Source organism: Podarcis erhardii (genome assembly GCF_964252035.2).
Source record: "Podarcis erhardii genome assembly, chromosome: 1".
In the NCBI taxonomy this organism is placed as follows: Eukaryota; Metazoa; Chordata; class Lepidosauria; order Squamata; family Lacertidae; genus Podarcis; species Podarcis erhardii.
Window position 1 is genome coordinate 67,603,889 of NC_138497.1, and position 25,563 is coordinate 67,629,451.

Here is a 25,563-nt window from a genome sequence, read left to right on the forward strand (position 1 = left end):
AACTGAACAGCAAACAGCTCAGCCGGCCTGCTTTTATAGGCAGCCGGCTGTCAACATTGTAGCAACAACAACCCAGGGTTTCCCGCCTAAAATAACTGACGTGGACCTGAGTGAAAACTATCTACAGTATCCCCCTGCTGGCCCAGGGTGAGAACTTCAGTACACAACATACACCGTGAGACACTCACACACGAAACAAAAAGGGAAACAGGCTTTTTATTATTTCATTTATGTAAAATCTTGATACCTTGTCTTACCATCCATTAGGCTCCAAGAGGTGTCCGAATGCCAGTTGGCATCCATCTGTCTCAAGAGACAATGGAGGAATGAGCCTTTGGGAGTGAAGTCAAACCGTCGGAGCCTGCTGGGCATAACATTATGTTTGAGGATTGGGAAAGGTTGTGGACCACTGGGCTGAACTTCACCGCATGTAATGCTCTGAAGGAAAATGTTATGAAAATGATATATAGATGGTACATGACCCCAGTTAAACTTGCCAAAATATACCATTCGTCTGATAATAAATGTTGGAAATGTAAAGAAAATGAAGGAACATTCTTTCACCTCTGGTGGACATGCCCTAAGGTGAAGGTCTTCTGGGAAATGATATATAATGAGCTGAAAAAGGTATTTAAGTATACCTTCACAAAGAAACCAGAGGCCTTTCTTCTGGGCATTGTCGGCCAGAAGGTGTTAAAGAAGGATCGAACATTTTTCATGTATGCAACAACGGCAGCAAGGATTCTTATCGCAAAAAACTGGAAAACTCAAGATCTACCCACACTGGAAGAGTGGCAGATGCAGCTGATGGACTATATGCAACTGGCCGAGATGACCGGCAGAATCCGTGATCTGGGAGAAGAGAAGTTGGAGGAAGACTGGGAGAAATTCAAGATGTATTTACAAAAACATTGTAATTTGGTTGAATGTTAAGAAGGATGCTAGATTATAAAAAATTGGCCACCACTAAACTAGATTTAAATTTGATGATAAGTGAGACTAAAGAAAATATAAAACTTTTTGGAAGAAGCGCTAGATTATATGTGTGAGTGGACATGAGATTGTAAACAAGTTGATAATTTGTTTTGAAAAATTTTTTTAACGATGTAAATGGGAGCGGGAGACGTGAGGGAGCCCAAAGAAGTGATGAAATTGTTGTGAAAGAAGTAAGATTGTTTATTATGTTTTATATTTAAAAACCTTAATAAATATTTATATATATATATAAAAAAAACCGTCGGAGCCTGCTGTGGCTGTAGAGACCAGTACGGAAGAGACATGTTTTGTTGCAGCTGGGGCAGATGAAGGCTTTTAATTGTGCTGCTGCAGATGTACCATGATGGCAGTATGAAACAGATCAACTGTAAACCGTGTTAAAAACAAGCAGTGCACGGCAGAAGCTTTTATTCTGTTTGTTTTCCTGCTGTAACAATGTTCTTTCTCCCAGGGGCAGAGCTAGGTGCCCTGGCACCTGGAGTGGCACACATGCCGTGCACCCAGGGGTGGGGCGATCCGCCCACAGGGCCGATTGGCGTGGCTGCACGATCCTCCCCAGGGGCCGACCTCAGTGTGGCGCCGCGATCCTCCCCTACAGCGAGCCAGAGGAAGAGGGAGAGCTGCAGCTTTGCCGCTCGCTGCTTTGCCGCTCACCGGGCTTGGGGGAGTCCCAGGTTGGGGGGGCATGCCAAATGTCAACCCCTTCAGGATGACACCCGGTGGCACCCTGCACCCCCTTCCTACACCCCTGCTCTCTCCAGGTATTACATTTGTGCAGGGAGAACGAGGTGTGTGTGCAAAGGGGCCTGCAGAATAGGAGAGAGGAGGAGGAAGTGTGGAAATAGTGGAGCAGGGGAGACAGAGACAGATGTTGGAGCAGGGAGACAGATGACATAAAGCAGAGGCTTTAGGTTTTCTTGAAGTCTGGATGATAAATCAACGTGTCTTGTAAAACAGCATTTGGTGAGCATCACAAAGTCCTGTGCTAGTTTGATGATATGTCTTTTTTTCTTGAGTGGAGAGTTGGGAAGGAAAACAGTACCAAATTTTTTACCTACACAGCAGCTTCTATGCACAAAGAAAATTGTTTATTTATTAAATTGGTATACCGCCCTTCACCCAAGGTTTATTTCTGTTAAAGCCTCTGATTTTTCCTTCCAGTGTTGACATGTGTTTATTTTCCTTCTTCTTTTCAGATATCACAGTGAGTTTACTGTCCTTAGTTGTCACAGCATGTGGACTTGCTTTGTTTGGGGTGTCTCTGTTTGTGTCCTGGAAGCTGTGTTGGGTTCCTTGGCGAGAACGTGGCCTGCCTGGAAACAAAGACAAGCAGGAGTCCCTGAACTATACAGACACAGAGACCAATGACCACGAGTATAGCGAGGATTACTTGGGACAACCTACCACCTACCCCGACTCTTCCATGAAGATTAGCCACACGTCCCCTGACATCCCTTTGGACGCTAAGGCAGGGACCAAGGAAAACTGTGTGCATAATGTCCGGATGCATCGACAGATCACGGAGCCAACTCCTTCTGCACGGTCAGTAGCTCCAGTAAGGAACAGAGTTGCCCCCAAAGTAAAAAAGCTTTACTGTGCCAAAAAGTATCCCTTACCTAACAGGCTCCTTAGTCACCAAGGACTGCACAGGTGGAGGTTTGTGTTTGCTTTATCAAGTGCAGGAGCAGGATTCTTGATGGGGAAGGAAGAAGGCATCAGAGACTAATTTAGAGATAGCATTCCTGATCATGGGAGAGATGGGCAACCAATGCATCCCCTTGCCTTCATTCACCAGTTCCCATGAGCCTGAGAGGGGCCTTGTGAATAAAAGTACACTCTAAATACTTTTGAGTAAAGGCCTGGTTGTAATCGAGACAAAGGAGCCAGCAAACCGGTGTGGCTGGAGGATCAAACATAAAAGGCCAGAGGAAAGGGGAAGCCAAGGAAGAAAGGACCACTACAGTTTACTCTATTCAGAATGGGAATTAGGAGAAGGAACCAAGGGGATCACTTCATTTTCTCCAACTGCCTGAGGCTTGCCTGGCCACCTTCCTCACACTGGGTCACAAATCAGCATCCTGTGTGAAGCAAGGGAGGCAGAGTCTCTTGGGTACCCCTTGACACTTTGTGGCTGTGTGTTGGTCTGCATCATTATAGCTAGTGCTTCAGAAGATGGAAAATATCCCAAAGGATTGCAAATCAGTAAATTGTCCACACTATGTCATCCCATTTATTACTGCTTGGTACCTCCTCTTCCTCCTTTTTACAAAAAAAGGGAGGGTAAATGCATTTCAGGGTGTTTTCATAATGTGGGTCAAAGTCATGTAATTTCAGTACAATTTTAGAACTCGTGAAATCATCCATCACACCTTTCTTCCTTGTATACAGTTTTGGCTACAACTTGGGACTCAGCGATACAGCTGCAAATAAAACATTTTAGGTGTGTTTTAAGTGCAATACACAAGGTGACACTAGATGGCGATGATGAGCCTTTTGGAAAATTCAATGTACTGTATTTTTAAAAACGCTTTTAAAAGTAGCATTTTCAGAACAGTTTTTATATGTGTGTAGATTCCACCTTGATCTGAAAAGTGTCATAGATGTTTGGTTTGAGAAATCTATACAAACATTCTGACTCACCTGTTAGTTGTAAGCTTTTATACCATCATTATTTATGTTATTTTACCTGTATCAAAAAAATCCTATTCTCAATAATAATAATAAAAAAAGCTGAGCATGCTGACTAAGCACTTGCCCCAAATAACAGGAACAGTTCAGGAACAGTTAAGCTTTTAGTAATATTGCAGAGAATTAGCGAGTCAGACTTGAATGGATGTACTTTTGCAAATGTTGCCGTAGCAGCTGGACGTTTGCAGGCAACGTATAGAAAGAGCCCCCCACATTTTTTGCTGTTTTATGAGCTAGACGTAATTGCCAGGTTGTTGAAAACCTATAGTAACTGAAGGGCTGCCTCAATTTAATCTTGCAAAGTATGTTCATTTTCACTTACCTCTGCAGCTGTGGGTGCTGATATAGCCCTGCAAAGAATTCAACAAAAATAGAACAGGTTAACAAAACACTTGCGAGAGTTTGAAATAGGAAGTGCTAGGTATTAGCCACAGCTTTGGTGGAGTGGGTGGGAGGTGAAATCACCAAGGGGGAAGACTGACTGAACAAAACTGCATGAAGAGGAGTGTATGTAAAATATGGGAGAGCTAATGATGGTGTGGTAGAGTCAACATAAAAAAGTGCTGAACTGTATCAGATCTATGGCTAACCCAGTGCAGCTCAGTCTTGTTGACTGTGTCCAACCACCTCACAAGCGAGACATGATGAAGATAGCTTTCCTCTGCAGTTTGCCCCATCATCTGGTAAACAAAGGTATATTATCTCTCCAAACACATGGGGTGAAATTCCACATTGTGGTGATACGCATGATCTGCAAAAGCATTTTAGCTTGTGGGATGGAATGACCTCCCTCTCCTCCCTGGCACACTGTTTGGGGGTTTTTTTCCTGACCTCCCTCCTGAGCCAGTTTTAAGGGGCAGATAGGGAGAGGAGAAGGGGAATCCCAATTGTGCAAGCAGACGTTCTTGCACAGGGCTTCTGCCAATGGGGCACCTTAGGCGGTCATTTTTTTATTATCATAATGAATAGTAATTATTACACTCATCTACCATAAACTTGTCCCCGCCTTTCGAAAGCTATTAGTATCGTGGCTATACCACATCTTATGGTAATGAAAACCATAAGGTGCATTGAGTAGATAAATGCGTACCTGTTTATATTGCTGTGCACAGTAGTACCTTGGTACTTGAACAGCTTAGCTCCCAAACAAATCGGCTCCCACGCCTTGATATTTTAATGGTTTTGGGAGTCAAATGGACTCCTGGAACGGATTAAGTTCGAGAGCCAAGGTACCTCGGGGAGTAGCAAGGCACTTTTGACCTCTGGCGAGATTTAGAACAGATGAATGACCTATATAGGTGGAGCAACTGGAAGAACAGAACACAGCAGCAGCAGGGCATGAGATCCCATAGTCAGAAACTGAGTGTGAAAGCTGTGGTATCCACATAAATTGTTGAAGGGATCAAGGATGAATTAGATTAATATTTTGATCGAGAGGCAATGTAAAATTTGCTTCCAGCTAGGTTAACAGTGAGAGGAACCATCAAGGGATAGTGGAAATTTCAAAGGGGGGAAAGCACCACCAACCTCTTACCTGTTGCCCAGGTGATGCAGGTGATTGGAAAGAGAGGATGCAGTCAAGTTAGAAGCATGATTGGTAAGAAGTCCACAATGACTGATACAAGTTGCATGGATGAGTGGTGTGGTAGAGAAACTATATCAAAAACGTTCTTAATTGTCCAAAATCATGATTTCAGCTTTCATTTTTTTTAATTATATATTTTTTATTTCCTTTAACACTGTAGAGATGCTGTAATCCCACCTGTCTAATCCAGTCTGTTTTGTTGTTTTTATTCAAGGCATAATTCATTTCGAAGGCAGCTCAATCTCTCAAACCCAGACTTCAACATCCAGCAGATCCAAAAGCAGGAGCAGCTGACAGGGATTGGGCGCATCAAGCCAGAGCTGTATAAACAAAGATCGGTGGACACAGATGATGGGAGGAGGAACAATAGCAAATCTTGTGGGAAGCTCAACTTTATTGTGAAATACGATTGTGACTTGGAGCAACTGATAGTGAAGATTCACAAAGCTGTCAACTTGCCAGCAAAGGACTTCTCTGGGACTTCAGACCCCTATGTCAAGATCTACTTACTTCCAGATAGGAAAACAAAACACCAGACTAAAGTGCATAGAAAGACCCTAAACCCAGTGTTTGATGAAGTTTTTTTATTTCCTGTTCCTTACAATGATTTGAGCACGAGGAAACTCCACTTCTCTGTATATGACTTTGACCGATTCTCCAGGCATGACTTGATTGGCCAAGTGATAGTGGATAATTTTTTAGAGTTGTCAGACTTTCCCAGGGAGTGTAATCTTTGGAAGGATATTGAATATGTCACCAATGTAAGTATGACCCCCTCTTTTTATTTTGAGATTTTATTTTCTGCCTCTTTGCATTGTTGTCCAGCTTATCTGCTGTCAAAGTGGTTGATTTGTGATGAAAGTCACCCCTTATTGTATCTACCTGAAACTGACTTAGTCCAAAGACTACATTCTATATGGAGGAATTACTGTGGTGTTATATAAAAGCGTGTGCCTTTCCCCTGAATTTCATGCTTAAATATTATTTTCCTTGCTAATTTGATTTTCCATTTGCTTATATGATTTATCACAGAGAATTGATAACTTTTTAGAGATTGGTAGGCTCGTGTGTTCTGTTCTGATAAAAATTATTGCCTTACATTTTCCAGCTAGAATTCCAGTTACATTCCCAACCCCCATTGCTTTCCAAGAGGCATTCTTGATTCTGTAAGTGCAGTTTGATAGATACATGTCCATAATCTTTGGACAGCTCTGAAGACTTCACCAACCTAGGAGACTTTTTTCCTTGCAGGAAACTGCGCAGCAGAGCAGCAATGCTGATCCTAATAAATTGTATTTAGGGATAAGGGAGAAATTTGATTCAGTTCGCATTTAAAGGTGAACCTACGTAATTTGCTCTCTCCTAAACAATAGGTGAACTGAAGCACAGTCACTGCGTTTTAAACTCTCCTTGGGAGCATGGAGATTGGAACATGATGAGCTCCTCCCTTTAAAATTTACCACTACAGCACTGGAGAACCACATATTTGTCTCTTGACCGTGGAGTTGTAGAAAAATACAATATTTATTCATTATTACTTACTTCAACAGTTTATGTACTGCTTAACACCGTAGTCTTAAACTTTGCCCAATAGCGTTTTGGCAGCTGGTGCAAACTTTTAAACCCTGGCGTTATATGCTGGTAGTATTCTGACCCCACCAGCAGTCAAGCCCAGGCTTCCTCAAACTCGGCCTTCCAGATGTTTTGAGACTACAATTCCCATCATCCCTGACCACTGGTCCTGCTAGCTAGGATCATGGGAGTTGTAGGCCAAAAACATCTTCTAGAGGGCCGAGTTTGAGGAAGCCTGGTCTAGCCACAGCATTTTGTGAGGCTTTCATCTACTGTACTCTCCATATAGTTTTCCTCTCCTCTCTTTACAAAGTATTGCACCAGCAGCTGTCTCATGAGGTTATTCACAAACAAGGGGAAGGAAAACATTTTAGGATAACATTGAAGCTCTGCCATCCTCAGCTGTTGAAGGTCTTCTGCTTCCTTGCTGCCCCTCATGCATGGAACTGTCATCATAATTCCACTTTTCCTACTTTCTGTCCTCGAAACCTACCTTTTCTGTGAAGCTGGGGAAGCCCGGCCAGATGGGCGGGGTATAAGTAATGAATTGTTGTTGTTGTTGTTGTTGTTGTTGTTGTTGTTGTTATTTACAAGCATCTATTCCTACTGTTCTTAAGCCTAAGGGAGCAATCTTAACCTCCCAAACCTCTGGTAAGACTATATGGAACAGTGTTGCCACCACTGCATACAGCGGTCAGGGCGGAAGCTTGATTGGGGGCGGTATTTTTATGACAGCAAACAGGCAGCAATCCATAGGCAATTACCCAGTCATTAAGCAAAGATTCGGTAGCCATAATGTACAAAGTTAACTTCGCATTAAATGAAATGATGCACTATATACTTACTAGATGAGAGACTTCTGGTTTCAAAGCATCAATCTGTTTCTCTCTTAAAATCCATGGCACTAATTCCACAATAGAAATAGTTATGGACCCTAAATTTTGAAACCTATAATCTCAGAAGGCCTTAAATATTCCTAACAGGCAAACATTTCTTCTTAACAGTTAAGGGGCGGTTAACAATTTCACCAGCAGCAAAAACAACAAAACCAGATCCTTGCTGGTGAAAGCTGTATCATTGGATGCTACTGTGTCCATTTTATTTATTGTTTTATTTATTAAATTTATATACCACCCTTCATCAGAGTATCTCAGGGCAGTTCACAGAATAAAATACAAGATAAAAACCACAAGTAAATAATTTAACAAAAGCAACAAAACTGGTTTCACAAATCAGAAAGTAGTTAATTTCCTCCAAGACACTATAATCTTATGAAGTCCACACATTTTTATCTGGATACTTTTCAGGCTAACAGCAGAGCATCCGAATTAGTTACATGCAGAGCAGAATTTTAGCACATCTGTACATTCCATACACATTCTTCATTTTGTTGTTCAGATGGAAATTGGTTGAAAGTGATTTAACTTCGGATACACTGCCATTGATCTATTATGTGGACCCTGGTTTGTACAAATTGATCAAGGGATTCTGGTATTTATTTTGATTGTGGGACATGGCCCCCCCCAAGTGCAAATGAGTCTCCGCAGGAGCCATAACCCAACTAGAAACTTCCTTGATGAAAAACTCAAGATTAACGACGTTTTTACAGCACACTGTTTTCAAATTAAGATATTACAGCTTTATAGTCTTTGAATATTTGCAGTGTGATTCAGGCACTAAAGTTATGGACAGCTAACAATATAAACCAAGAACTCTTGCATATTTTAGTTATCGTTTCCCTACGTTTCCCTGAGGTTGTTCTCAAACACTGTAAATGCAACCTCAACTCCTTGTTCTGTACCCTCCAAAGCAGCATAAAATTCATTCTATCAAATATGTGGAATCTTGCCAGAGCTCATGAACCTTTCAACTGAGCTGTGTGATAAGGAAAACAGAACTGATTTATTATAGAAGACAGAAAACAAAACACATTTTGACCATACTCCACTCTAAATCTTGGCTGTTTCAAACTTCAAAAGGAAATGTATTTTATGTATTTTGACCCAAAATATATTTACCATATAACCAACGGCATTTTACTTCTGCTTTGGGACTGGTGTTGGCATTATTTGGGTCAACACTATCCAAGGGATTATTATCCATTTAAACATCTCCCCCCCCCCCAAACCCTAGTCACCAGAAGGCAATGTAAATAGGCAAGTCTTGTCCTACCATGAAAAACTGAGGAGTTCCCATGACGAGTTAGGCCCCCACTTCAATGTTTATATGATCTCACCATGGAGATTAGATGGATTATTGCAATGCCCACAGGAAAAGACCGGCCACCCTGAGCCATTGTTACCCCCCAAAAAGGGGACCCTTTCAAGAGCAGCCCAATAATAGGTAAAGGTAAAGGGACCCCTGATCATTCGGTCCAGTCTTGGACGACTCCGGGGTTGTGGCGCTCATCTTGCTTTATTGGCTGAGGGAGCCAGCGTACAGCTTCCGGGTAATGTGGCCAGCATGACTAAGCCGCTTCTAGCAAACCAGAGCAGCACACGGAAACGCCGTTTATCTTCCCGCTGGAGCGGTATCTATTTATCTACTTGCACTTTGACGCGCTTTCGAACTGCTAGGTTGGCAGGAGCAGGACCAAACAACAGGAGCTCACCCCGTCACGGGGATTCGAACCGCCGACCTTCTGATCAGCAAGCCCTAGGCTCTGGGTTTAACCCACAGCGCCACCCGCGTGGCCTCCAGCAAATAGCGCAGATAACTCTTGGAAGGTGTATGGTGCAGTTTTACTGCTGAAGCTAATCCAGCTTCACCCTAAATGCTCCCCAGAAGCAGAGCCTGCCTGGGAGCTGTATGTACACTCTCCTGATCTCCTTAGAGGACAAACAGGTATCTAGGTGTAATTAATTAAACATAGTAAGCATGTCAAGGTAATCATAATCACAGAAACATATTGGATTATCATTGTAATCAAACATTGGCAAAATCTTGAGTATAATTTTTTCCAGTTTATGTTTAGAATAAGTCCAGATGGAAGGACAAACCAGGATGCAGGGCCAAGGAGGAGTTTAGGAAATACAGCTGAATATGGGCGAGCTGATTTGAATCACTGATGAAAATTGGTTTCTTCTCTTGCTGATTTGAAAATGTACTTGGTTTAAATCAAGCTACCCTACTCAGGAGCAGCAACAAAAACCTGCATGGAATTAATAGCTTCTAGTTCCACAGCATTATACCCTTATCCCTCTTCCGATCAAAGTAAAAGTTTCCTACATTGTCTGCAGCAGATTATTATATCATTTCAAAGATTGCTCTAATTCGAGACAATATCGTAATGTTGTCTGTGATTGCAAAAGATTATACCTAGAAGAAGAATCTGTCATTTCTCAGTGTATCTGCTCTCATAAGCTGATAATGAGGAGGAAAACCAGTCTAACAAAAAAGAAAAGAAAAACCAGGAAAGATAACAGTCCTTTCAATTCTGAGGTGCTCTGCTTCTTAAGACATTTTATTTATTTATTTTGTAGCTGAGAGCATGTATTTGATGCAGCACAAAACAGGTACAGCAATCACTGAAAACTTGAAACATATCATTGACTAATCCAGCAGGCTGATCTACAAGCCATATGTGCGCTGAGATTTCTGAGTGGCTCCTGCCCTGAAATAGTTTCCCAGGACAAGCTGCACTCAGTTTCATAGGGAAGTCATTTATCCAGCGATGCTTTGTGGGGAGGAGAGGAGCAATTTCTTCTGCTAAAAGAAATAAAGGGGGAAACACGAGAAGGAAATGCATTCAGGCCCCTTGCAATTACCTAACTTGATTCTTTAATAATAAAAAAATGCATTATGTCACAGTCTTCTGACAAGCTCCTTCTCCTGTAGGACAGTTTTGTGAATTCAAATCTCCAGGGCCCGATGAGCTGCACCCAAGAGTATTAAAGGAGCTTTCAGGTGTAATCACAGAGCCTCTCTATAATCTATAATCTTTTAGAATTGTTGGAGAACAAGTGAGGTCCTTGCAGACTGGAGGCAGGCAAATGCTGACCTCATCTTCAAAAAAGACCCAGATAACAACTGACTGGTGAGCTTTACACTGATACCAGAAAAGGTCCTATAAAAGATCATTAAACAGTTGATATGTGAGCACTTAGAAAACGATACTGTGATTACAAGTCATCTCATTTCTTTCTTTTTGAAAGAAAGCTTAGTGGATCAGGGAAATACAGCAGATGTAGTGTATCTGGATTTCGGTAGGACTTTGGACAAAGTTCCCCATGATATTCCTGTAAAAGGTGGGATAGACAAGGGAACTGTCAGGTGGATTTGTAGCTGGTGGGCTGACTGAACCCAAAGGGTGTTCACTAATAATTCCTTGCCATTCTGTAAAAAAATGACAAATGGGGCGCCACAGGGTTCTGTCCTGGGCCCATTGTTGTTGACATATTATAAATGACTTGGATGAAAGAATTGAGGGTTGTTCATCAAATATGCAGATGACATAAAACTGGGAGGGTAACTACTGGCGCAGAAGACAGAATCGGGATTCAAGATGACCTTAACAGATTGGAGAACAGGGCCAAAACTAACAAAATGAATCTCAGTAGGGACAAAATATATAAGAAATAGATCTACACTAAATTATAGAGTAGCAGTGAGTAGAGCTACATATATACAGAGCTACATACATGCAAGAATGAATTTCAATGGGGACAAGTGTAAGTTTCTATACTTAGGCAAGAGTAACCAGCTGCACAAATATGAGGGACACCTGGCTTACCAGTAGTACATGTAAAAAGGATCTAGGGGTTTTAGTAGACCACAAGCTTAACATGAGTCAGCAGTGTGATGCGGGGGGGGGGGGGAGCTAATTCTATTCTAGCCTGCCTCAACAGAAGTAAAGTGTCCAGATCAAGGGAAGTAATAGTACTCCTCTATTCTGCCTTGGTCAGACCACACCTGAAGTATTGTGTCTAGTTCTGGGTGCCACAATTTAAGAAGGATAATGACAAGCTGAAACATGTGCAGAAGAGGGCAGCCAAGATTATCGAAGATCTTGGAAACCAAGCCTTAGGAGAAATGGTTGAAGGAATTTGGTGTGTTTAGCCTGGAAAAGAGGAGACCGAGAAGCAATACAATAGCCATCTTCAAATATCTTAAGGGCTGCCACATGGGTGATGGATCAAGCTTGTTTTCTCCTGCTCCAGAGGATAGTACCCGAACCAGTGGCTTCAAGATACAAGAAAGGAGGTTCCAATTAAATATCAGGAAGAACTTTCTGATGGTAGGAGCTATTCAACAATGAACAGATTCTCTCAGAAGGTGGTAGACTCTCCTTCCTTGCAGGTTTTTAAGCAGAGGTTGGATGGCCATCTGTCATGGATGCTTTAGTTGAGATTCCTGAATTGCAGGGGGTTGACTAGATGATGTTCAAGGTCCTTTCTAACTACAATTCTATGATACAATTATTTCTCTGCAAGAATTTTTGGAATCCCCAAAGGGAAATACGGGATTAATGCATGTAACCTAAAACCTGCAATGCAAAGAAATCATGGGAATGTAATCCACTTTGTGTGTTTTTGCACCATTTCCATTCTGCACATGAAGCTGTCCATAGATCACTATGCACTAAACTTTGCTGAATATGTGTCCTTGCCTCACTTTTCTGAGATGGCATGAACAGTTGGCAAGAGCAGTGTGAGGGCTGGCTGGAGGCTGTCCTCAGACCAATAATCAAGTGTCACATATGACATTTATTAATACTTTCAAGTTGCATCATTTTACCTATCTATATGGCCAGAGCAACCTTTTTCAATCCATCCTGGCTGGGACTGATGGCAGCTGCAACTGGAGGGCTCCAGGTGGGTGGACTAGAGCCTCAGGAGTAGGTAGAAAAATCTGTCATATAGATGGCTTGCAGGGGTGGAAAGAAAGACATCTGGTTTTGGCATTCCTTCTTTAATCAAGTATGCAAGGAAGGTTAAACAAGGTCTTGGCCCTGTAGGTCTTGTGCAGATAAAAAAGTGTTGAGAGTCAAGAGATGTAAATTTCACAAGGGGGGGGGGACCGTAACCACAGAGAGAGAGAAAGGAATATAATTGCTCTTCACGCTCTGCACAGAAGAAACACTTTCTGTAGCACCTCGGCTGCTTCTCTGCACTATCAGCTCCCCCCGCACACACACCAACTTGTTTTACATTGTGCGATAATTCACATTTTCCAAGCCACCTTTCCAATTCTGGTTCCCTTTTCTTTTTAGAAACTGACAGGTTTTAAAAATATGTTATGCTAGTTCCTGTTAAGTTGGAATTAAGTAATTTGTGCCTGGAGACAGGCGACAGCTTTCTCAAAAGGTTGAAGGTGCGCTAAGCAAAGCATCAGGTCTCTCTGGTGCACACACCCAACGGAGCTGACAATAGGATTTATTGTATGGTTCAAGGAATCCAGCTGGTGCCAGCTGTTTTGGAATAGAGCTCACATTATCCCCAGCCAGCACAATCAGAAGGTGGCCAAAGATGGTCCTTCAAAACTCTTGAAGAAAAAAACACCAGTATATAGATGGTATATTACACCAGTAAAAATGGCCAAAATGTATAGAACAGAATTGAAGACCTGTTGGAGATGTAAAGAAAAGGAAGGTACCTTTTACCATATGTGGTGGGAATGTAGACATATTAAAAAGTTATGGGAAATGATATACAATGAATTGAAAAAAAAATGTTTAAAATAACATTTGTAAAAAAGCCAGAAGCCTTTTTGATAGGTATTTTAGATCAAGAATTACCAAAATTAGAAGCCTGGAGAAATGCCAACAAAAGAACAATGGCAAGAAAAATTGGTGAACTACGCAGAGTTAGCGAAGTTAACAGACAAATTACATGAAAAAGATAACAGTGACTTCAAAAAGGAATGGGAGCTATTTACAGTCTACTTGCAGAAACAACAAAAATAAATGGACTCATTGGCAGGATTTGAATAAACTTTCACAATTTTATTGAGTTTAAACATAGAGGACAATATTGCAACAACACCTAATAGTATATATACATGCAGAATATAACAATGTAACAAACCAGAAGGGGAAGTTGAGGGAAGTCGGGTGGGGAGGGAGAAGACTGTAAATGTAACGCTAAGGTAGGATTGGATATTGATATGTGATATATGGAATTTGCAATTATAAAACCGCAATAAAATTTTATTTTTTTAAAAAAACAACCCAAAACCTATCTGATAAGCATTGTGTGTATGTACCACTATTCTATCCAACCATTATGCCTCTATGTCATTTAGCTGTTTGGGGCATGAATCAGGCAGTTTTCGCAAGCTGGAAAAAAGTGTTTTATGCTCCCCCTTTGTCACATTCCTAAGTTCGTGTGGGATGCTGATGGCAAGTGAAAACCTGGGAATGCAAAAGCCTGATTTGTGTGATTTTTCTTTCTTCTGAGATGGGAATCATTGTTTGAATTGTGTAGCTTCATGTGAAGGTGACTACATGGAGTAGGAAGAGAAAGGAGGAAAACTTGAGGTGGACCCCGAAGTATGCTTTATTGAACCCAAAGCTGTTCAAATATAAATTGTTCTTCAGGAGCACAACCAAATCCCTTGGTCTTGAAATTCTTTTGCAAAATACATGGTGTGCCCATGTCTCATACTAGCTATATGCATGACTGAGGGAAGAAATGTATATTCTGTGCTGGAAGATAAGAGGTCTTGATGCTGGCCAGTCATTTTGACTTGACACTTTTAAACCCCCTTAGAGAGAGGCTTAGCAGTAGTAGGCTGCAGGGCTCTAAACTTAAGGAACTAGAGTCAGTCATGGCTTCCCTGTAAAAAAACACCAAAAAAAAAAAAAAACCACACATGGAAAATGCAGCTTGTTAAGGGTACTGAAAGTACTGTTATATCATTTTATAGTATGCTACCTGCACAGATTGGTTGTGTGCCATCCAGCCTTCACACCAATTAGTGACCTGGGTCTGGATTCTGGACTCAGTCTGGAGGAACATTTGAATTAAATGAATGGAATTAGGTGCATTAAAAATGGCATCTGGAGCCAACCATCTAGGCTGGATGGTAGGAAGAAAAGAGAATCTAATTTAGTGTTTCAACACACACATTTTTTTTTTTTTTTAGATTTTATTGGGGGGTACTATTGCTGCAGTTTTGTGTAAGCACAGTAAAATTCTCTTTTTAAAGAGAAGCTTGCTCTTTTTTTCTAAAGTACGTATTCATAAAAAATAATGTTATGAAATTCTCCAACTGAAGTGGCATTTGGGGCATAATAGAACCATGGAATAATAAAGGTGTGTAATTGGAAGATTCTGCCCATCCTTAATGGCACACGTTGGGACTATATTCCTAGTCTTTTTTTTTTTTTTTTTAATAATATTTATTAAGAGTTTCCAATTATAACAATATAAAAAAAACAAAACATCCAAATTTAAGATCTTATTTTCCGTAACATCTTTCCAGGACTTCCCCTCCCCTCCCCCTCTTATATTCCAATTCTTACAAATAAATTCAGCAATTTATTATCCCAAATTTTAACCTTATTATCATTAACCCAATTTAAAAATATTTTCCCATCTCCTAAGATCGACCTATTCCCTTCCGCGCGTTCCCCCCTTTAATATACATAATAGATTAAAATATAATAAAATAAAATATGATTTTGCAGCCTTTGGATTCCAAATTTCCCTCCCCCTTTTCCTGGTTGCGTTCCCCATATTGATCAACATCTGATGTCTTCCTGGAGCTCCCACATTTATTTAAACCATAGTCCTTTACCAGTCTTCTTTAATTTTAAATGTCCAATCTTGGAAGGAGTCTATCTCAAAAAGGCCCATTTTTTCCATCCAGATTTTTATATACTTGGGAGTAAAACTGCAATTTTATTTCTTAAACCTTTCAAATCTGGATGTCCCAAATGTTCCCACTTCCAACTTTGTCCAATTCTTATTATTCTTGTTGTTCTTGTTAATCTCTCTCCTCTTTCTTTTCCTGTTTTCCTGCACAAATGTTCTAATTCCAAAAGCTTCTAAATTCCACTGCAGAGGCTCTGTTATTCAGGAACGAAACATGATGCCAAGTCCCTTCCATTTTTCAATAGATAAGTCTATTGTCTACTTTAGTGTGTAAACCTCTGTAGCCAAAATAATGTTCCATTTCTGCAGTTTCCCAGGAGATAAAAAGTTCTGTCAAATTCGATGCCAACAACTTGTAATATCCCTCGGCTCCTCTAGGTGGATTGTAGTAACTCAGTTCCCTTCCAGATCACGTCCACCAGTCAAAGTAACTTATTATTCCTTGTTTTAAACATTTTGTATCCAATTTGTAACAAATATAACCGGCAAAGTCCTCGTAACAAAGTTCTCATTATTGTTCTTCTGCTTTGACAGCTCTTTGACAGCTGTCAAAACCTCTCCTTGTCTTCTCCCGGCGCTCTAACTAAAACGCTCCCAGGTTCCGGGGGGGGGGGGTTGCTTTTTGAATAAATTCCACTTTTCTCCTCCAGCTCAATCTTATAATTTTCCATCGCGAAATTTCATAACTTTATCAAAATAAGGTTGCGCTCAATCTTAGATGTTAAGTCCTTTACTTTAGCTCCTCTACAACAGGGGGGGGCCTGACTTCCTTTTTATGCCTCCCCCGCTCGTTCCGAATTCTTTAAAAATTTCTCACCTTTTTTAATCCAAGTTCCGATTACTCACGGGTTATGCTTTTAAGTCCAAATTTCCAATGGAAGAAGTCAGCGCTCTCCGTCGAATGGCATGCGGCTTCGCTCGGCAGGGGAAGCGGAGGACTCAAAGCACCACCCGTTCCGTAGCCTTTAAAAAGGCTCCTTCGCGGGTCGGGGGGGGCTCAAAAGGTGCCAGCCGAGTCACCATGTGCATGGGTTTTAGCGCCCATGGTTTTTGAGGGTCCCCGCGTCGCCGGCGTGGCAGGACCCAGCCCCTACCGAGCAGGCTCCCTCCGGAGCTCGGAGGGAGTCCGCCATTCGGCGATGGCGCCAACCCGGAAGTCCTATATTCCTAGTCTGGGCTTCATGCAATAACATTTGCAACCTGCAAACTTGTGGTAGAGCAGATCACATGGAATGTCCCCACCCCAGTCCAGCAGGTGGTTGCTGGAGTCAGACATGTTCATCCTTATTCTCTCCAGGTCAGCACCAATGTCATTTCTCTTCAGTGTTTCTGCCATCACAGCCGCATCGCCACTTTTGCAGTCTCCTCTACATTTCTGTTAGCATCCTCCAAATCACTTTGAAGTTGAGAAACAGTAGTTTCCATCTTCTTCTTTTGTGTGGCCTCAAGAAGCTACCCTCCTGTTTTATCTTTCTGCCACAGCTGCTCATGTTTGGCCTGCTTGAGATTAGCTTTACACTCAACCATAGGGTTGCCAGATTTCAAAAAGTAAAACCCAGGACACCCTGGAAGTTATTGAGCTTTTTTTATATACACACACCCGAAATGTTGGTTCCTCACACTTTTGCTTCTGCAGCCCCCTGAGGCAGGAGACTCAATAGGAAAGAGAGAGATTCTAAAATTCAACACATCCCTTCCATTCACAGAAGGCTCCACTGGAACAAAGAGCCTTCCGTGAGTGGAGGAAAACTATTGGATAAAACTCCTTATTTATTTAAACCTTTTAAAACCACATCTCATTGCAATTGCCCTCATAAAGCAGTGTGCAAATTAATTGCACAATAAGCATAACTCTTGGCACTGAAATATTTTTCCCAGTTAACTGCAATGTTTCTGTTACATTCAAAACATTTTAGTTTTAAGAAAATCTGCAAGTACAGCAGCCAACGCTTGAAATCTTGGTTCTCTGGAATCTTTCCCTAGAATGAGATTATATAAACTTTGTCCTTTTTATATTGGCCAAGCCTTGGAATTGCCTCCAAGCAATTTTATACATGCTAGTTTACTGTCAAAATGCACAGTATCCCTGATGGAGCGTTTTTTGGGTGGGGGGGGGAGCAGACCTTTATCTCACTTTTGTTTAGTTTTTTAAACAAGTCAGAGAATATCCCCATCTGTTTCTTTGCAGATGAAACTATAGAGTCTTTCATTAGCCCTGAGAATTCATCTCTCAAAAAATCCCAGTGTTGTTGATGCTGGTTAAATTCATGAAGTCTAATGAGAATTTATTCGTCCCCCTGAATTGCACATACTGTTCTTGTTTGAAATGCCTCAGGCTATTTTTAGCCTTTAAAATGCAAGATATCAGAACCATAGATCACCCTCGATTGAACAGGGTTTGATCCCTCTCCACCCCCACCCTGATTTTTTTAGGATTTCATGTCTCTGGTGTATGCAGCCTGTGGTCTTCTAGTTTTTTGGGTTTTTTTAATATAGTTTTTTTTCTTCTTCTTTTGGAAGCTGTCTCTCTTGAGAACATAACTGGGTTATATTGGAGACATATAATTTAATATTAGATTAAATTACATCAGATTCAGTGACGCCTGCAACACCGGTTAGATTCCCCAAACAATTCTGGGAAATGATTCCCCAAATTTCATGGGAAAAGAAGAGAACTAGAACGTCACATTTGCCTCATGCACATTAGCTCAAAATAGTAAAGAGAGGGAGAAAAAGCAATATTTTGCAGGGTCATGTAAAACATCTACTTAAAGTATTACAAGCTCTTTCAAGCACCAATGCCATGGATTACACATTCAAGTTAAAATCTAGTGTACTTGCTTGTGACCAATAACCACCTTGATTTTTCATATTTTCCCTCTCCTTACATTTTATCTTTAATAGGTGGCCAGTTTCTTAAAATCTGCTTCTTGCTGTGACTCCACATTGTGTGCATTGAGTATGAATCAAAACCACGTTGCAGAGGCGTGCATGTGAATAGTGTTACCTTGTGAGCAGGTCTCATCTTGCAGGCCTTTCCCATTTTCAAAATGCTGTCAGCGACTCCCATCCCAGGAAAGTCTAAAGATAAGGGCAGATTTCTTACCGTCCTTTTTTTATTCACAGAGAGAGGCTATAGAATCCGGCCTCTTGGATAATGGTGTTGTCCCGAGTGAATCTCCAGCCCCCGTCTCTCCCACTTCCTCATTCATCACTTCCTCATTCATCACCTCTATGGGTGCTGCTACGTGCCCTCTGTCTTTGAGCTCTTTGTTCTCCTACTTTCAAGGCTCTCTGGGTTCTGGGAGAGGGGAGTCTGGAATGCTTTCTAATGACGTCTCTGCCAGGTGTTGCTCTGGCTCTCCTATGATTTCCCAACTTTCCCCCTCATCTGCCTCTGAGCTGTGACCTCCCTCAGACCCCTGTTGTAAATCTATACTGTTTTCCTCTTCCTCCTCCCTGGAAGGGTCAGGCTGAGGAGGTGATCTTCACCATTCTTCCTCTGCCCAGTTCCTGACACCCATTGAGACACCCTTTGGCAGGTCATAAAATCCAATGGAAAGTCTTATATAAATTAGGTGGCTCACATATCCTCACTGTTCCATAGAATACCATAGAATTGTATCGAGTTGGAAGGGACCCTGAGGATCATCTAATCTAACCCCCTGCAATGCAGGAAAATGCAGCTGTCCATTACTGGGATCGAACCTACAACCGTGACATTGTCGGCACCATGCTCTCATCAGCTGAGCTATGCAGCTTCACCCACATTTGCAAAGATGTCTTGTGGAAGCCATAAATAGATAACTCTGCCTGGCCGGGGCAGGGGCACATAATTAATCAAAAAACGTCTTTCTCTTTCTTCCCTTCCTCACAATGAACTTCTTTTAGAGAATGGAGCATACAGAATGCTAATTACATTTTATTTAAACAAGCCATAGCTTTGCTTATACAAACTTAGTTTTGTTTTACTGCTGCTCCTCTCATACTTTTGTTGTTTGATGAGCAGTGTGATCAAACAAACTATGGTTAGCCAATGGTTCAGAATTCACATGCAACAAACAGCAAGCCAAAGTTAAAACTAGCATGGTTCATAAGGCAACAACAAACCATGGCTTCAGATTGTGTGTTGCTGGCAGTAAAGAAGTCAAGACCAGGGTTTACATATCTCACTAAGCCATGGTTTAATAAACAATGGTTTAGCCTTATTCACAAGCGAGACCTCTATGGTTTCCACAGAGATACTGCTGAAAATAGCTTATGTGGGTGAATTGTACTCATTCCACTTTTAATATGGAGGCCTACTTGCCACATGAATTCTCTGTCCCTCCCAGGAGCCGCTCACTATGAGGAGCAGGAGTTAGTTTTTCTGTTTTTCTTGGAACTTGAAGGAGAGTCCTTGTTCCTTTGAAAGAATGGAAGGACAGTCTAAAGTAACCCAAAGGGAGGGCTTTGTAATTTGAAATATCTCCATCTTCTAAGAAAAGAAAAAAACTTTCTTGAAGCATCTTGGTATATATTTCTTGTTTTTCATCATTGGGCTGGTGCAACGGTCTTGTTTTTGTGTAGGAAAATTGCATTTGTATTGTTACAGTATTTGAAATCTTTGTAGGAAATTCCCTCCTAGACAAATGGCAGGCATAACTTGTCACCATCACGAGTGCTTAATCATCCAAGGCCCTTTTATCAGAGAGAAAATGAATCAATCTGGAAAAGAGCTGGATGTTAGGTATTGACAGCTTAATTAAAATTATAATAGAGAAAGATACCAAAATGGTTGTTAGAATTTCCCTTTGCCAGTCTATTACATATGTTTTCCTAACCACACTTTGCATTCAGAAGCATAAGTAGAATCCAGACTTTAATAATAATCTTAGAGGCTGTTTTTTGTCTGAAAGAACCAAAGTTTCAAAACTTTATGCTGATTTCCCTAAGGTGCTCAAATTGCTGGCTCCTCTAGAGGTAACTAATAGCAGTCCTAGGCATGTCTACCCAGAAGTAAGTCCAAATAAAATCAATGATATTTGCACCCAGCTAAGTATGAATGTTGTATTTAACAGTGAACTACTAATGAGGTTTCTGTGATAGTTCTCACAACACTGTAGTCAACAGGTACTTACAAAATGGCACATTACTAGATATCTAGTAAGTATATGCTTCAACAGTTGAAAAGAATTGAGATTTTATATCAGGTTGAAAAGGAAAGGGATAGCAACCCACCTCATTTCAAGATTTATGCATTTTAACTGTGTGTAGAGGCTGTATTGCTATCACTGGTATGACATGGTGAATAAATACTTCTTTGCTGTTTATCAGACTACTGCACAAATCTGAAAAAATAAAAGGTTTCCATTGGTGTATTGGAAATTGTCCATTGGGCAGGATGATCTGCTACACAAAAATGGCACAAAAATGGATGTAACATTTTACAAGAAATTCCATTGTACACGCAGACACATTCACTTGATATTAAGATGACTGTTTTTAATGCCTTCAGCAATAAATAATTGTGCTTTGGGGATATAAGTGTGAACCTATCATAAACCCATTGGTTAAGACTGGTACATTTCAGTTTTCTTTTCTAGCTTTTCATTTGATATGTAACAAAGATGAAAAACTGCTAATGGTGGAGATAGTCCAGATATTGCTGGCAAAAGATACCGAAATGTAGAAATACGAAACTACATCTGTTAGGGTGTTGTGGAAATAGATAAGGCATCACAATTCACACAATCAGTTCTCACCTGGGACTCAGCTTCATTGGCAAAGAAAAGGTGCTTTATATGTGTTGTTTGTGACACTAGTGACACCAGATGGCGCTTTGGAGTTCCGTTTGTGCCAACCCGATTTATTATACAAAGTTTAAAACACGTTTAACTGAAATGCTTCTTTGATGTGTGTGGATCCAGGCCTGCTTGAAGCACCTGAAGTGTGTTTTGTGATGCACTTGATTGTACGGTCTGCCTTTTTTTTTTAAGCTGCAATGTTGGGCTCATAAACTTTCCTTATTATTATTTCTGATGTGAAAACAACATTTACATGGAAGTAAGTTTGGGCCGTGCCAGATTTTTTGGAGGTTTGTTTTTCAGTTCAAACATTGATGAGGCATCAGTAATGTGGGAAATTTCCCACCTGAATTGATTTCCCACCAAATCATTTGTAGTCCTTAGTGTGGAGTAATGGGGGGAAATAAGATACTTTGCTGGTTTCAACTAATTCAGTGTGCTAGTGGAAGCCAGAACAAGCACTCCCAAATGCATAGGGGGGTTTCTCTCCCCCCCCCCCCAATCCGCAAATCCACTATGGAAGGGTGGGAGAACCCCAAAACAGCACGGTGAGGCGGGGAGATCGTTATGACTGGCAAATAAAAAGGCTTGTGCTGAGAGAATGATTATATCAGTGGTACCCACTGCCTTTTCGAAAACGTGAAAAGGTTTGGAAAAAATGTGAAGACCATTCATCCCAGCTTCAAGTAAATGCTGTTGCTTCACTGGAGCCGAGGGCAGGTTCTTAAAATACTCGTGTGGATAAAAATAAAGGTAAAGGACCCCTGACAGTTAAGTCCAGTCGCGAACGACTCTGGGGTTGCGGCGCTCATCTCGCTTTACTGGCCAAGGGAGCTGACGTTTGTCCGCAGACAGTTTTTCCGTGTCATGTGGCCGGCATGACTAAGCCGCTTCTGGCGAAACCAGAGCATCACATGGAAACGCTGTTTACCTTCCCGCCAGAGTGGTACCTATTTATCTACTTGCACTTTGACGTGCTTTTGAACTGCTAGGTAGGCAGGAGCTGGGACTGAGCAACGGGAGCTCACCCCATCGCAGGGATTCGAACCACTGACCTTCCGATCGGCAAGCCCTAGGCTCAGTGGTTTAGACCACAGCACCACTCACATCCCAGTACTCGTGTGGATACCCAGGTACAAAGCACACATGTACAGCTGCTGTGTCTTCATGTGCATATGTTTTACTCAGAAGGACTGGGATGATAATAATAGAAGTGGGTGGTTCATATTTGAGGTGTCACCTGTCATTTTGTATTTAGACTGTCACACTGAAGCACAGAGCAACTGGCCCTTTTTAAGGGTACTTGGATTATACTTCAAACGTTTTTAATAACATAACTTAAAAGCTACTTTTATGTGCATTTTCTTAGGGAAAGTATTGCTGGATTCAGAACCCCCTGACCTAGTAGATCTGGAAGCCAGAGGCTTTGAATATAGTGTTGCTTGAAGCCTCCTGCTTTAAGGATACACCTTGTTGTAAAAGAAGTTCCTTTAAATATGAGCGTGGTCTCATCCCTGAAACTTGTTTTTAATATTGAGATTTGGTCTTTGTAAAATAGGGAAGGCAAGAGAGTCTCTGAGCTAGACCAGATTAAAGGGAATGGTTTTCTAGCCGGAGGGGATGGCTTTAAGGCAGTCCATTAGTTGCCGTAATTAACAGCTGCAGTTTATCCCAGAAAATCACCAGTCCTTAGATCACATCTAAAATTGGCATCTTTGTTGCATTTTTTCCTCCTTCTCAGGGCTCCTGTGCTTTATTAACATCTGCATAAAGGATAAAAACTCAGTAGGTGGAGGTTTTCCATTCTACATTTCCATTCTGACAAAAAAACAACATTGTCCTGTTTAATATCTGGTTACCATAAAAGGCATAGGGAAGTTGCTAAGGGGAGAATATGTGTCTTAAGAATGAGTATTCTTAATCATAGGCACCTTAAATTTTTCTTTATTTATTAAATTTGGATCCAGGAAATCTGCCATTACATACACTGTACAGAAATGCTGTCTCATTCAGCCAATGGCCACATTTGAACATCTGAGCCATCGTTTAGGGTGTTGTGAATGAATGTGGCCTCCCCTTGGGCTTGCACCCACACCCACAACCTCCTTGTCTGCTTACACATCCAAGAGAAAAGGAGTTCAGAAGCTTTCACTTTCAGTTCACCATGTCATCCCAACTGAGGACTATGGTTAAAATTAACCATAGTTAATTTTAACAAGCCAGCTGCTGAAACCACAGTTTAAGTTGGGCTGTTGTTGTTAATTAAGCAGGTGGAGGCTTGGCATGTCCGTATCGTGCTAGGCCATTGTTTTAACATGATGCCTGACTACAGCCTGTACTTTTGGACCTACATAAACCTCTTTAATAGCAGTTGGATGATCTTTAACTACTCCCCTCATTTTCATCATTACAAGACATCTGATTTTGTTGTTGCACAAGAAGGTTTTGCACTTAGCAGACACATAGGCCATTGCAGTCATTCATGATATGAACCCTCTGAGAGTTTTAGCAAAGTTTTATATTAAATGTCATCAACTGTATTGCTAGGTGAATGTTTCTTTTCACTGAGTATTTCTAGATTACAGGTATAATCTCTTTCACTATTTTGATTGATTATATATTTAAGCACAGACATTTCCTTACAGAATTCAGAACCTGCAACGGCTAAGGCAGTGTCTACTTCATTTCCCACTAGACAAATATTTGATCAGAGTAGAGTCATAGTGACAATTAATTGATGGCCATTCCAAATTCATTATTAGGCAAATGAAGCTGTTCCTTTTGCACAATGGTGTTTTTTTTGCTCACGCTCCCTATGCACCCTTGTGCCTTCTCCAAACCCACTCTGGAAGGTTGAGGGGAAAGGTCAGAACAGATTGGGGGGCAGGTAGAGGAGATGGAGGCAATGTAGCATTGCACTGCCAGAAATCCTGCATAAGAGAACTGCTTTGTTGGGTACTTCCCAAAGTGTTTAGCTTTGCTTTCTAAATTAGATCACTCTCTTTATGGCACTTATAAAAAAATCAAGGCAAACTACCTCATCCAAATTGCCCTATTTTTCTCAAACCATTCCCCCCCCCCTTTAAAATCCACATCATTGTGCAGTGTGTCTTCATACTGGAGTTGGTACCCTCAATGGCATGACACTGTATTTTTTTGGTGCCTTATTTATTTTATTGCCTTTTTAATTTTATTTATTTATTTATTTATTTATTTATTTATTTATTTATTTATTTATTTATTTTAAAATGCTTTGAGGCATTTTCTACAATCAAGAGGTATATCAATTTCATGAAATTAAGTGACGAGGAACCAGGATGTAGAAGCTGTTATGTTTCAGTAGTAATAAGCTAAGAGTAGGCTTACGTTTCTGCGCTCTGCCTCTCATCTAGTTAAGCTGGTTAGTCCAATAAAAGGTAACTCTGTTTCTGTTCAGATTTCAATTTTCTACTACCTGTTAATGCTTCAGACTGTTGATTACATTTTAGTATCATTCTGGTAGGCTTCTCAAATATATCCACAACCTTTAGCCTAGTAACCCAAACCATCCGCTGAGTATCATTGCTAATGTAATAGTCTCTTTAATTCTAAATGCTCTGTTTCAGAATACTGAAATGTTTTCTCTGTAGGCCATTGAAGCCTATTACGGAAAAGTAAACGAAGTCCTGAATGAAATTGTGTGACTGTGATTAAGAGCGTGTTATTTTAAGGCGAGCGCTGCCGATAAAATGAATGTGACATTTTATTATGTGTATAGTGTCATGAAAGCTTTGTCGCGGAGTGCTTTGTATAGGCTTTTGTTTTAGCGCTAATGCTTTCCCCCTTCTCCACACAGATTAAGTACCTGAAGTACAAGTAGGAAACCATTTTGTTACAAGCAGCCTCAGTGGAGGCTGGTCCATTTAGTGTGAATGGGGCAATGGGGCGCACCAACCAAAAGGGCTTTTAGGGAATCCAGCTTAGCCTGAGGAAGGCGAGAGGATTGCTGGCATGTATCTCAGTTTGCCCTCAACCCCTTATTTCCAAACAGAGCAGAGGTTGGCACTGCTTGCCAGCTTCCTTCTCCTGGGCCTCAGCTTTGCCCTTGTAGAACTGAGTGGGGAGGAGGGGAGAGTGGGGA

General features: G+C 41.1%; 1 protein-coding gene across 5 annotated transcripts in view; it reads left to right on the forward strand.

Moving 5' to 3' along the window:
- SYT9 (synaptotagmin 9) overlaps positions 1–25,563 on the forward strand; it is an 85,210-nt gene that overhangs the window by 41,460 nt on the left and 18,187 nt on the right. For all 5 annotated transcript variants that reach the window (XR_014150308.1, XR_014150309.1, XM_081835350.1 and 2 more), the window contains exons 2-3: positions 2,193–2,538; positions 5,484–6,030. Coding sequence is in view for 3 of the 5 variants with exons in the window: in XM_081835350.1 (XP_081691476.1) it covers positions 2,193–2,538; positions 5,484–6,030 (893 nt within the window). In the remaining 2 variants the exon portion in view is untranslated. The remainder of the gene's footprint in view (positions 1–2,192; positions 2,539–5,483; positions 6,031–25,563) is intronic.